Source organism: Gymnoscopelus braueri (assembly GCF_963280865.1).
Source record: "Gymnoscopelus braueri genome assembly, chromosome: 9".
NCBI classification, from domain to species: Eukaryota; Metazoa; Chordata; class Actinopteri; order Myctophiformes; family Myctophidae; genus Gymnoscopelus; species Gymnoscopelus braueri.
In genome coordinates, this window is record NC_137610.1 from 39,517,131 (window position 1) to 39,532,130 (window position 15,000).

The 15,000-nt window shown below is 41.4% G+C and overlaps 1 protein-coding gene across 3 annotated transcripts in view; it reads left to right on the forward strand.

The window, feature by feature from the left end:
- The window catches only part of smpd3 (sphingomyelin phosphodiesterase 3), a 65,765-nt gene that overhangs the window by 41,139 nt on the left and 9,626 nt on the right, over window positions 1-15,000 (forward strand). For all 3 annotated transcript variants that reach the window (XM_080437680.1, XM_080437681.1, XM_080437682.1), the window contains exon 5: window positions 12,629-12,704. In XM_080437680.1, coding sequence (XP_080293806.1) covers window positions 12,629-12,704 — 76 coding nt within the window. The remainder of the gene's footprint in view (window positions 1-12,628; window positions 12,705-15,000) is intronic.

Genomic DNA, 15,000 nt, shown 5'->3' on the forward strand with positions numbered 1-15,000 from the left:
CTACACCATTAAAATAATGCTAAGATGGGGTGGCCCTGGAATGGTAGGCCTACACATGACTATTCCAATAAGCTGAAGTGACTCAGATATTTCCTTCTCGCTGTGCGCCTCTTACAGTGAACATGATGTGACGTCACATTATGCATGCCTGCCTGGAGATGCCAGTCATACAAGATATCGTCAAAAACACATTCAGGGAAGTGGGATTGAGACCAGTCATGTACAGAATGCATCCATGAATGCATGTCAGCAGTGTTGAGGACATCATTCACTCACCAGTTAAATTGATTTGTAATTTTCTTAATATCATTTTTAATAGAAGTGAGAGGCTTTCTACTAAATGTGTACAGGTTAGGGGTCATTGTACTACATAAGATGTTGAAGTCTGTTCTTTAATTTATTTGATATCTAACCCTGGGCATACATACAGTAACAGTCTCCCTAGAGCATCTCTCTGAAAAATGGTCAGTAACAACTAGAAATGTCTCTCATGAAGAATTGAAGAGATATTGATTGGGGCAAGGTAGGTGGATGGGATGAAAACGTAAAGACATGAGTTAGGAAGAAGAGAGATGAGAGAAATCTGAAGGGGAGAAGTCAGAGTCCAAGAGAGGAACACAGAGAGAGAGCATTAATTAAAAATGTGTCCCTGAAGGATGTGCCAGTACCAGCTCAGTAATTAAACTATCCAGTCCCAACATTTATCCCATCTTATAATTATTTGAAACTTTTTAATACATTGTGGAAGAAGTGCATTTTTGTGCGTGCGTGCATGAATGCGTGTGTTGTTCGTGTTAGTGTGATAAAGGTTTCAGTCCATTTATTATATCACAGATTAAGCTATAAAACGGGCACATTCAAATCTAGTTAGGATAGAATGGAAGCAATGGGAGAATGTCCCTAAAGCTACCATTACCTTTAAATGACCAAGAGGACCTCACAATTGAGGTCAACTCAATATATTGACACAAACTGCTTCCCTATAAAGGGACTTTAGCCTGTGCCTTTGTCAATAAAAAAGCCTATTCAGTCATTGACCCAATGTGTGCAATACAACATTATAGTCTTTCATATTCCTACTAAAGCCTGATTTATACATTGTCATACAATGGTGTTGTGTGTCAAAAATAACGAATCTACAAGCTCACAACGCGTAGAGATACGTTGTGAGTTTGTCAATAGGCTATTTCTTTTAGACTGGTTATTTTTGTCACATCTATTCAGTTACAGGCTATTATAGGCTTTATAGCTCATTAGTTCAGTAGCGCTAAATATTGTAATGATTCTGTCTGTCTGTCTGTCTGTCTGTCTGTCTGTCTGTTACATTATATGCATGTTCACAGTAAGATTCCTATTAATAAATTATGAGTGTAAACATTTACCAAAAAGGACCTACTGAGGTTTTTCTTACTGTGTATGTCACTTTGTCCACACATTTGTCCAGTGACTAGAGGTTGCTGAAAATACCAAAACAAACTGGAAAAGCTGAAGCTGGAACAGAGCTACACCACTCAAATGTTTTGCCGTCAGAAAGTCTCTGAAGTAGTCAGGTCTTTGTAGCTCATTCTAAGTACCCTGTTTTCTGAACATCTATTTTTTCCCCTTTTTTTTATCCGCTATCATGTTGTTGGCTCACTCAGCTTTATCAATACAGGTTAAATATGCTTTCTCTTTTCTACAGAATTCCAATTAGCTTTTTGACCGTTTTAACGTACAGTATTTGCACAAAGCAACAAAGCAGCGAGACATATGCTGAAACTATTGAAGCATACTAGCATAGATAAGCCCCTGAAATATTAATACAGGACTGCATACAGAGATGGGGAGAAGGAGAAAACAGGAGGGAGAGAGGGAGAAGAGACGTTGAGAGAAGGAATGGGGTCACAGATTTGTAGAGAAAGAAATGAAAGAATGAAGGGAGGGAGAGAGAGAGAGAAGAGAGGGATGAAATGCTGGAGTATGTTGAAGGGAAACAGTTTGAGAAACTGACAAGAAGAAAGTCAATGATAGTCAATCAGCGATAGAGTCTGGCCTGGTCCAATTGTCATCTGACCTGTCTGGTACTAGTCTAGTTCTGGTCTGGGTCTCCTTTAAAGGCATACTAGGTAACGTTTTCAACAAAACTAAAGTTAAATTGTATATCTTTTGTGAGTGGCAAAAGTTTCACAACACCCACTCCATGAATTTCACCCCCGGAAGCTTTTTATTTATATATTTTATATTGAACGTGGACTGGGGGGACTTTCCCGGGGAAATTACGTCATCTGGCCGGAAAACGGAGGTGGAAATGCACTGGTTTCCTGTTTGGCCAGGAACTACCGCAACGGTTTCCTGTTTGGCCAGGAACTATCGCGCTAATAACAAAAAGGAACCTCACGCTGATTTTAAGAGAATGTAGGATTAGAAGATCGAAAAAGAACAGAAAAAGAAAGCACAGCTCATGGTAACTAATGCTCCACTGGCTAAGAGAAACGATCCGTAGATAGTATAAAACAATTAAAAGATCGCTTTTTTAAACGCTTCCGGCTTCCGGTGAAAACGAATGGAATTCTGGGTAATCGAGGATTACGGAAATTCTATGCAGTGACGGTAGTGACCAGCAGAGGTTGCTAAAAATCGTTAGTTGTGATTTTGCATTGTACAACTTTAAGTTGAGAATAATTTGCTATTTAAAGGGATAGTTCAACCCCAAAATAACTTTTTTCTATCAATTAGTCACCCCATGGAGACTTTGAATTCATGGATATTTTTCATTTTTGTAGCATTCCTAAGCCAATTACTTAACACATTAACCGCCAAGAACGTAGTCCTACGGTCCGTTAAATCCAACTGTTAAGCGCCGATCCACTTTTTTTGATCCACTTCCGTTTCCGGTTTGATGACCGGAAACGGAATTATTTGGGATCCGGTTTTGACGATCACGTCCGCTCCCATTCTACAGACGAAACTGAAACTCAATTCTCTTCCTGTAGTTTTTTCTCCTCGCATTTCACTGTTTAACGTAATCCGCTCTAACTACAACATGGATGCCCCGTTTGACACGTGATTTTCACTGGGAGATACGTTGAGATGTCGCGGATGTAAACAAACCGTGTACGGCTCAATCTTAAGGATTTTAACAAGATCTATGGCGACATGAAAAAAACAAAAAAACAACAAAAACACCTTGGCACTGGTGAGTACATTATGAGATTAACCTCTGGCGGTCGATGTGTTAATGACCAGTGGACCGGTAGGCAGCGGTTCCGGTAGGAGACACAAAGGAGACTCTTTGTGTCTCCTACCAGAACCGCTACCGGTCATCAAATTATTGGCTTAGGAATGCGACAAAAACAAACAAATATCCATGAATTCAAGTCTCCATGGGGTGACTAATCAATAGAAAATAAGTCATTTTGGGGGTGAACTATCCATTTAACCCGGGTCTGTGCTACGGAGGCCCAGAGTGGCCATAGAGAGAGAAAAAAGTTATATCTTTAGCAATACTATTTTGAGTATTCAATACAGTAAAACATGGGCACAATATTGTTTCTTTCCACCCCTCTCTGGGGCTCTGTACTGTTCTGTTCATTTCTGTTCTGCGCAGTCATTCCATTTACAGCACAATAATTAAATTTAATGCTGCAAATCTCAGAGGAAAAACTTGTAGCCTTTGGGTGGAGCCGATTTGCTGAATTCTAATGTAAAATATGACCTTTGTGTTAGGTATTTAAGACAAGCTAATTGGGCTAATGCTTTATTGTGGCTTTCAGCATTTTTCATTAAGAGCTCTGTGCAGATACCAAGCCAAAACAGCCATCCCATTATTAGCTCTCAGTTTCCATTTGGAAATGGATGTGAAACTCCTTGCTACAGTGCAATGCAGTAATATTGTGGCAAATTTACCCTAAAGATATGCACAGGTTCATTTTTACTTTGTGCAATTGTGATGTATTGTCAACTGAAACAAGTTTTGACGCAAGTTTAAATGAAGCGTTATTTATATTGAAAGTAAAATAACTAGGATTTTCCTTCAAAATATGCATAGACTCATACCAAATTAATCCCTCTCAATCATCACTTATGACCTAATCTTGATTGATTGAATATTGATTGAATATTTTATTAGGCAAAAAATGTAAAACAGCACAGTTACATTTAAAATACTTTGTCTAACAGGTCCGTTCATAAAAGTCCTTGCGGACTTGTTTCCAATGAGGGGGAAAAGGATATGTACAAGAACAGGGGGGGGGTCTGCTGTCTAACGGGAAAATGGTACTACCTCCTCCTTTGGCCACCTGAAAGGTGATTTTTTTAAGGCTCTTTTAAATGAGCCCAGTGAACTGCATTTTTTGAGGGATGGAGTTAGACTATTCCAATCCTTGGTGGCAGTGCTGTAGAAGGAGAATTTGCGAAGTGTGGCGCTGTCTGTATCTGCAGAGAACTTTCCCTCTGCCTGTATTTTCTTATTTCACTTTGTCAAGGAGTCAGGACGTACTGGGCTTCAACCTTTGGGCAGTAGATGTGTGCTATTGACCTTTTTCACAGCAGCCAGATTGACATTTAGTTGTGTTACTTCCTTCGCAGGTGTCACAAGTGATACTAATTAAGGTTGTGTTCCATTCAGGTCAAAGGGAGTCAGGGTGCCGCTATTGTGCATGTTGACTCACTGGAAAGGCTCTGCTATACTAAATGGAACAGAGCCTTAATTAGTATCATTGGTAACACCCAAGGCTATTAGACCCTCCAGAAAAACGTGGGCAAAAATCCTAGATTATGCGGGCTAAAACTCTTGATTATGCGGGCTAAAATCCTTGATTTTTCGCCCCAAAACATGTTTTACGATTCTGTCCCTATCGGTACATAACTTGAACGGCACTGAGTAGGCACAAGCGAACTTCGCAATGTTCGGCATGGCAACTTGCTCGCTTTAGCTTGCTCGGTGGTGCCTCTCGTGGCTCAAGTTCCCTGAGACTGCACGCCTCCGTCGCGGTCCAAAACTATACTTTAATCACAGTGCTCAGTGTCGGCAATCCAACGCTTAGCGAGGCACGCCACAAGACCAGTTGGAGCACTAGGGTTTTGGGCTGTATTAGATTGTGAAAATGCCCCCACCGTCCCCTCTGGGGGCGGAGTCCTTGTATCCTCGTTTTTGCATTCAGCCATCGCAGGGCGGCAGGGCGGGGTTTGGACGAATGTAGCTATAGAACAATATTACGCGGGAGGCCAAATTTGATCCAGAAGTTCGGTGAAATTCATTGGAGTCAACGACAGCCAGCTGGGCCAGCTTGTGAACAAACACTATTTCTGAACGATTGCGTCCTTTGTCAGTTAATCAGTTCAGGAATATAAAAGAAAACACAGGTTTCACAGTTTGTTTTCTAATATATTTTTTCTCCGATGTACACAACAATATTTATGTCAATGTGTGACATAAATAGTGACAGACAGATGACAGATGTTGTTGGTGTGCTGTCTGAGGAAAAAGGTATACATGTGGCATTTCCAGGGAAATATTTGTCTGAGATCGAGAATACATTGAGTGTAGAATTGGAATCTGTCTGTTAAAGACATTGCGACTAAGGTGATATCAAAATGTGCAAATAAACGTATATTTCTGTATAGAAATATCAGAAATGTCAATTTGAAAACAAATACGCTTTTGGTGTCGGCTTTGATCCAGTGTCACGTCGACTATGCCTGTTCTGCTTGGTACAGTGGTGTATCGATGAGATTAAGGGATAGGTTGCAAACAGTACAAAACAACATCATTAGATATCTGTTGAATGCTCCTCCTAGGACACATGGTTATGACCAATTTTGAGAGATAGGGATGCTCCCTGTGAGGTACAGGGTGGATCATTCATTCATTCAACCTTTATTTAAGATTCTCGGAGAGATCAATTGAGGGAGACCCTCATTTACAATGATGCCGAGATTACACACATATAAATAACATAAGAGTAACAAGAAAAAAACAATAAAGTTGACACAAACCGTTAAAACAATTGCATGTTAACATCAATCAGTTAAAACAGTTGCATATGGGTAAGACACGGTTATTATTATAGATTCCTAAAATGGCCAATAGATACTAGGGTATTCAATTCAACTTAAGCTTGGTCATTATTATTATTATTATGTACAACATTTTTAATGGTGAATGGTACTGCCCCTGACTACCTTAGGAGTAATGCTAAGATGATTGTACATATCAGTATGAAACTACAGTAGAGCAAACCAAACGGTATATGAGATGCGAACAGCGTTTTCCTAGGGAGTTTAAGGCAAGGGGGCGCCTGCTGAGATGCTCTCAGCTGAGATGCTCTCAGCAGGAGGAGCAATGTTCTCACTAAATAAGTGTAGAGGAATATCTTGTGGAGTTTCAGCTACTATGCATCCCAGAAATATATAGCTTATAAGGATTTGTAATTTGTAAGAAAATGTAAATATGGCAACTCATTTAGATGTAGGCCTACGTAGGTTTATGGTTTATGGTTTCCCAAGGACTATATCCGTTTCACTCATGATACAATTTCTCTTTCATAACAGATACATACATGTGCCAGATAATCCCCACACCAAGAGAGTAAAAAAATATAAAACGTTTCAGTCATTCAGTCCGACTTCACTGTAGCCTATAGTAGCCTTTTCATAAATTATATTTGTATTATATTATATTGTGTATATATTATAGTATATTGTATTATATTTTGTATATTTGGCTGTCGTGAAAGTTTATAATATTTAGAGAAATTTAAAGTTTCAAATACAAAAGTAGTAGTAGTAGTTGTGAATTAGCAAGCACATTTAGACTGAATGTTTCCTTTATCGTAATCTTGCGCTAATGCACACAACTGTTTCGCCAGGTTTTATTCAGTTTCTCATAAGCGTGCATCCGTTGTCCGTCAACAACACAGCCGTCTGTGCCTTGACTACTGTGCCCCCTTGGCTTCAACTCCCTAGGAAAACGCTGTTCGCGTATGAGATACCAAGAGTCAAAGGTTGTGGCAAGAGTTCTTTTATATATGAGTATTTCTCTTTGGAATGTGCGTCTGTGTGTCTTAATCTAAACTGCCCTGTTATGGAATAAGCTACAGGCTAGTGATGCACTTTAGATTTTATTTTATGTTGCAGGACCACATTGGAAGAAGTGTTTTATTATACTTGGGTTAATGGGTTTAACTTAAACCCAGTGTATATCCTGGGTTTAAGTTATATTGTTTTTCCTCGTATTTCTTTTACCAAAATCAAATCAATTCAAACTAGACAAACACCTCCACTAGCCGAACATTATCGTGTGTGATTGGTCAGTAGTTCAAGGCAAGATTTATTTTGTTTTGTTTCCACATTCTGCCCAAGGCTGGACTCTGCCAGCAGCGACTGCAGTGATAGTTCTGAAGAGAGGTTGGCAGAGGAGGGAAGGAGTTATAAACACCTCTGTAATCCCTCTCTGAATTACCATAAACACAACCTGTCACCAGATGAAAAAAAAACTTCTGTGACATATTTGCCAAAGCGCAAGAAAACGAGTGGAGATCCAGGCGGTAAAACCTTAGTTCCTGTGGCTGTGCGGCTTGTGGGCAGTGCTGGTTAATTTTGTTTGACTTACGTTGCAGTGGTTGGCTCACTGAAAGAAAACTGCAAGCAAATTGCCTGCCAAGTGGGGTCAACCATCCTCCTATAATTCGACAAAGCTCTGCACACAGAGCTTTGTCGAATTATTATTTGGTGAGGTGGTGAGCCCAAAATCTCTTCTGCCCGGTTCTCCTCAGTGGCTGGAGCATTTGATCTGAATTTGCACACAGCCATTCCATTCGCTTTCCACAACTGTCAGCTGTTTATTAGCGTTTTAATGTAAAAGAATGTCGCCATGGTTACGGCTGCCCAGCTGTGGGGTGGCCCCGCGAGCTATGGGATGAATGATCCAGGGATCCTGCAAGACCGCAAAACAAACTTGCTCTCCCAAACTTTAACTAAGCATATAGGCTACTGTCTGTATAACCCCAAGTTTGCAAATACTTTTGCCTGCGCACTTCACCGGGTATGGACTAGTAGACATAAATACGAAGACGGTGGACGCCTCATTGGCCATCAACATCAGTTGTACATAAGTACCTTAGACTATAACTTTCATAACCATTAATGTTACTACTTAAGATAAGATGTTTTGATATGAAAACCCACCTTTTTATTTAAACAAAGTAGGGATGCATTGATATGCCATCTATCGGTATCGGACGATATTTGCCTCGTTGACTGCCATCGGCTGAATTGTTATATGTATATGGCCAGAATTTTCATATCGTTCAGTGCATCCCTAAAACAAAGTAACCTATATCATAACATAACTATATGTCTGACATTTGTATCAAACCAAACCGGGTGAAAATCAGTTGAGAATTCAGGAAGTTACTGTATGATGAGAGACCTCCTGCTTCAACAGACAACATGGGGCATACAATACATGCAATAGGAGGCACGGCTCGACCCACATAATATGGCGGCTCGATGATGCACCGCTCCAATGAAGAGCAGTGGCCAATGAGGTATCTATATCTACGTGTCTATAGTCGATGGGGTCAACCACGTACTTCTTTCAATTCAATTCAATTCAATTCAATTTTATTAAAGTGTCAAATCACAACAAGTTGTCTCAAGACACTTTACATGTAGAGAAGAGACCCGACAATCCCACTATTGGTTGACAATTTTAGGGGGGCTTTTCTGAGCCTTTATTTGATAGATAGACAGACAGGAAACATGGAGAGATAGAGTAGGGGAGTGACATGCAGCAAATGGCCCGGCTGGGACAGCGACTCGCTGTCAGGCTTTAGACCGCATGTTTTATGCTCTCTAACCACATGCTATCGGGTCACCCAAGTTCAGCAATGTTGACACACCGCAACGGGAAACTCCACCCCTTTGCTCGGATAGAATGGATGCTTCTGACACGTACTGTAGGCTATGTGTTTAAGGACTGTGTCCTTAAACTTGATTGCGTGCCGGTCTAATAGCTGATCTACATGCTCACAATGCGTCGCAATTAAACACGTTGTGAGCTTGTAGATCGTCTATTTTCAGCACAAGACACTGGTGTGCGACAAAATATTACTAAAGCATCATTTGGTTTAGTAGGTGTCAGGTAGTGGTGCGCTTCTAACATTAACACTTTAATTATAGCTGACTTTATAGCAATGGTCAGGGCCGGCCAATTAGAAGTGGATGGGGGGAGGAGGAAACTAGCAAGAGGAGGAAGACGAATGGGAAGTACAGGAAGGTGGATCAGAAGAGCTGTCTGGATCCAAATATTCATTAAACCATTAACAGACATAATGACACAGTCAATGCATGTGCAAAAGATGTGGGAGGAGCAAGTTTTGTTAATTTTCACGTGTGGGAAGGCACAGGTGGGAAAGAGTTCCTGCTTAGATAGAAGAAGAATCAGAAATACAAGAGGTACTGGCAGCATAGCTGTCCAGCAGTGTTGCCATGTCTGGTTTTATAAGCGACTTTGGGCTTGTTTTTCTGTAAAGTCGCTTATAAATATTGGTGGTAGCAGTTTTTTGGGCTTGTTTCTAAAGTGTAGTTGCTTATTTGGCCTTGCTTCCTAATGTTGTTTAAACCAGTGGTTCTCAAACGTTGTGAACGACCCCCAAATGAATATGTAATAATTGTTCATGTATCCTCATGTGAAAATATTTTGTGCCAGGGACCCCATACAAGATTTGTTTTGTTAAAATGTTCCAAAATATTCCACGTTTCACTTTTTTTTTCAAAGTCTTTTAGGAAATTAGCATTTCTGCGTGCTCACATGCGATGCGACGCGTTGTGAGCTTGTAGATCGGCCTATAGAGTCCCTTCTTTTAGGCTTTGACCTGGAACCCTATACTCTACCACCCTATACTCTGCCACCTCCTCATCCAACCTGAGCAGCAATTTGTCTCTCTCGGTTTCTTTTTATGGCGTGGCTCAGTCAGGAGGCGAGCCGTCTAGAAGAGGATCTGTCTGTGTGTTTTTGTTTGTTTGTTTGGTTTGTCCGTTTGTTTGTTTGTTTGTTTGTCTGTCTGGGATTCCAGCAAACCCGCTGGAATGGTCAGCGGCAAATGTCATGTGCACACTGCCAGTGGGCCACAGAAGTACCTCCACTAGTACTAGTATGTGTTTTTACTTTTTTAAGTATTTAACTTGAACGTTATCATGGAAGTCAATGTGGATACTAAGCCAGTCTAGGCCTGGCTGGATTTTTCTTAAAAACTTCTTTGTGCTCAGAAGGTCTTTCTTTTATACCTGAAAGCATGTCTATGTGATGAAGGCCTGAGTAGCTGAAAAGTGTTTACCGCTGCTGTGGTAAATTAAAGAATTCAAAGGAAATTCACCTTGTGAGTGTGGACTGTTCACTGAGAGTCTACACCCGTCTGTCCTTCTCTTAATCAATTGACAGTATAGAGAAAGCTCAGCTCAGGACTTCTGTCCCCTAGTATTTGGATGCTCTGATAGTACTGAAACGTTGCCCAAATTATTTCTATCTATCTATCTATCTAATCTCTGCTCTCTCAATATCTTTCTCATTTCACTCTATCCATTTCTCTGTACTGAGTGGTCGTACTCCATGTCTGAAGGACGTCTGAAGTGATTCTGTTGAAGCTTGATGCTTGCTGAATTTACTGTTACTCTGCTCACACATACTCAGTAGGTACTTGCCGACTATATAGAAATGTAGAAAATCTATGAAGACGTAATAATGCCAATTAAAAAAACTCTTATTCCACTAAGATTGATTAGTTTGACTCAGAATTCAATCAGGACACGTTGCTCTAGATAAAACCATGTATTGCGATGATATTTCATTGTATTTCACATTGTTGCTCTGCTCCTGTTATGCTCTAGATTAGAAGAATCTGCGCAAGCATGACCAGACTCTGATATCACAAACTCCCCCCAAGCAGTGTCTAAAGATACGCAGTTATTAAATGAATAATATGAACTCTTCACAGTGCAGAACAAAAGATACTGAAATAATAAGGAACCTGACACAGTTCATTATGTACAAACCCACATGAATGACATGCTGATATAGAGAAGACCTAAATGCTACGACAGGAGGAGGCTGGTCAGGCGGAGGGAGCTGCAGTATAGTGGTAGATGTGAGATATGCTGAGCATGTAGCATGTAAGACCACCTAGATCAGTGATTCTCAACCTGTGGGTCGGGACCCCCAGGGGAGTCCCCAAATGATTTTGGGGGGTCCCCAGATGATTTGCTTAAGGTGCAACATTGTTTTCTCACTCAACAGTAAACAAAACAGCATACAGTATGCAGTAAGTTTATACAGGGTATCTGCACATTTCTAAAGTGACAATTTAAGGACTTTTAAGACCTTTTTATAATACTGCAAAAAAAAATGAAAAATAATAATAAAACATATTCAAACATTGGCCAAATTGTGAAATATTACGTCTATTTTCACAATATTTATCTGTGGAACCGAGTCGAGCAAAATGTAATACCTCAACTCCTACAATGCCAAATACTTGTCAGAGTGGGGGTCTCCAGTTCAAATATGATTTACGTAGCCCCCCCCCCCCCCCCTCTGATGGACCAGATAGACACACAATAATTCCACCTCTGTGCTTGTGGAAGAAAGGAAAGACACTTACAATGGCAAAAATAGATAAATACAGGGACATGATGTATCCTGCACGAACACACAAACCTCCAGTTGTGCTTATTTTGGTTAATCATGTATGTAGGACACTGACAATATTGTGTTTCTATTACTACTCTTTAAGTAGTACATTTGTATTCCTTCTTAAGATACATTTGTTACAATTTGCATTTCACATGTTGTTTAAAGAGAGTGTGTGCACTGCATGCAACCCAAGAGAGGAATTTCTTGAAGTTCATTAATTTTTTATGAGCTAATCTAATTGTCCCGTGTTGACAAGCTTTGTTACACAGAGACAGTCATTGCAACTTATCTCTTGGGCAGCATCCCTCATCAGCAGTAGCCAACATAAAGTAATAAAGTCCAAGCTATTCCAGAAACATTAGGGTTTAATTATCTTAAATTACCCAAAGAAGGTTGACTGTGTTTACTTTTTTAATCATAAAACCACATGTAAAACCACAGGTAACCTCTTATCCTTGAAAAAAGCAAATAACATGCTAATGATTCAGCTATTGTAGCAACAGTATTGGTGTTGCAGTATTTCATATTACAGGACAAAGGAGCAGCACTCACACAGATATCCAGTTTCCACTCAAAATACTACACGTTTATGTGAAAAATTATATTCTGTTCCTAATAACTTAGATACACTCTTATTACAGTTATGAGGAACAGGAACAACAAATACCTTATAACTCCAATGTTTACTGAGATACTGTGGCTTGCATGCACCATCATTAAATGAGGTGTATTGAGCTGCTATATTATTCTTCACAGGCTGCATAAGCCTATATGTCTATGGAAACAATGATTGTCTTTATTATTAGATGGGGAAATAATATATCATGGATGTATAGAATCTAGAATACATAGCTGAGATCTGGTTTGGTGTAAGTCGGCATTATGGCACTGTAGCTTACTGTGAATGGTCTGAATGCAGCAGAAAGTAATAACATGCTTTATCTCTGCTCGTTGCAGGTGCATGTGGGCACCTCCCATCAGGACCAAAGGGTAGTGGGTTACATCACAACTACCCACCTCCATGCCATTGAAGGTAAAGACCACTGCACTGACCTGTATCTGCCCGCCCACCCGTCCACACTCACACTCACACTCACACTCACACTCACACTCACACTCACACTCACTCACACACACACACACACACACACACGCACACGCACACACACACACACACACACCCCCACACACACACACACACACACACACACACACACACACACACACACACACACTCACTCACTCACTCACTCACTCACTCACTCACTCACTCACTCACTCACTCACTCACTCACTCACTCACTCACTCACTCACTCTCACACACACACACACACACACACACACACACACACACACACACACACACTCACTCACTCACTCACTCACTCACTCACTCACTCACTCACTCACTCACTCACTCACTCACTCACTCACTCACTCACTCACTCACTCACTCACTCACTCACTCTCACACCAATCTGGGAACCCATCGCCAACTGAAAATGAAATACAGCGCCCTCTGCTGTTTGTTCTATGTCTGTTGGCTCTGGGCGGAAGAAAACGTAACACTAGAGCGCAAGGAAACCGGTGTTTGTGTATGCCTTCAGCGCATCACTTCCGGTGGGTGCCACTATGTTTTCATTCCCACTAACAATATTTCTACACGGAACACTAACACCACTTCTCCCAGAGAACATGGATCGTTTTGGTTATAAGCCCACTTGTTTCTATGATGAAAGAGTAAGTTAAAATGTGAATATCTTTCCGTGGTTTTGTCTGCTCCGCGGACGCTATTGTTAAATTAGTTTGGGTTTGTTTCGAGGGGGAAAGATCGACGGACATGTGAATCCCGCCCACTACATTTGATTGGGTAAAGCGCGGCCTGCTTCCTGATCTGAATGCGCACACGTTATGACGAATCTCCCCGACAGATTCCAACGCAGTGCAGAATCTGTTCTTGAGAGATTACTCTCACACACACACACACTCTCTCTCTCTCTCTCTCTCTCTCTCTCTCTCTCTCTCTCTCTCTCTCTCTCTCTCTCTCTCTCTCTCTCTCTCTCTCTCTCTCTCTCTCAGCATGGCACACATACGCACAAGCGTGTATAAACCCACACATTTATGCATGCACTCGTGTGGTCGCTTGCACGCGCACACACAGACACACACACACACACACACACACACACACACACACACACACACACACACACACACACACACACACACACACACACACAGTTTCTTTACGATCCTCCATCACCCTCTCCCTTTCGCTCGCTTCCTCCAAAAAGTGCTAGATGGTTAGATAAATGGCTGCATCAAAGCCTGTGCCGTCACTCCTCGCGTTCCCATGGTGACTGGCTCAAGCTGTTTAACCCTTTAAACCCTCTAGGCTTATTGAAACGGACTTGAGTTACAACTATAATCACTTTTTTTTACACCAAATCTCTTCGACAAAAATAGCCGATCTTCAAGCCTATAACGCGTCGCAACGCGTTGTGAGCTTGTAGATCTGCTATTATTGGCTAATGTTACCCCCAGAATATGGATGCTGGGGCTCAAGCAGCTTAAGGCGTCACACGTCTATTTAAAGCCTCATGGTCGATGCTCTCTCATTTTTTACCGAAGACACTTCTCTATTCCTGGGTCCTCCCACGCTTCACAGAGTCTGTAGGCTGGGCTAAATATAGCAACGATGGGGCTATTTCTGAAGATACATCAAAGGTATGGGGAGGGGGGGTGGGGTTAAGGGGAAGAGGGAGGGAGGAGTAAGCGAGGGAAAAACACAGAGAGAGAGAGAGAGACCTAATTATTTTCTGGGTGATGAGTTGCCTCCGAGAATTTACTTTGCTTGGGTGCAGAGGTGTGCTGTGCTGTGTGTGTGTGTGTGTGTGTGTGTGTGTGTGTGTGTGTGTGTGTGTGTGTGTGTGTGTGCGTGTGCGTGCATACATATGCACAAGCACATGCATGCATATACCACTCGCACCCATATATACAGTATTCTGTCTGTTGCATGCTTTCCTGCGTCTAATGGTCAGTTTGATTTGGCATGCGTCGGCCTGCGCTGGTGGGAGAGGGTTTGGGCTGCCTGCACTCCAGTTGCTATTTATAACTTGTGTTTGAATGTGATTGTTGTTGACTGAACAAGGCTGAGGGAACGTCATCCAGGTCATGTACAGCCCCAGAACACTTCATCATTTTCACTGACACTTGTGCATATACGAACATCCAAGATGAAATGGGCCTAATGCGCATAGCAATGTCTAGTGCACGCACGCACACACGCACGCGCACACATGTTTTAACAATCCTTTGTCCATTGTTC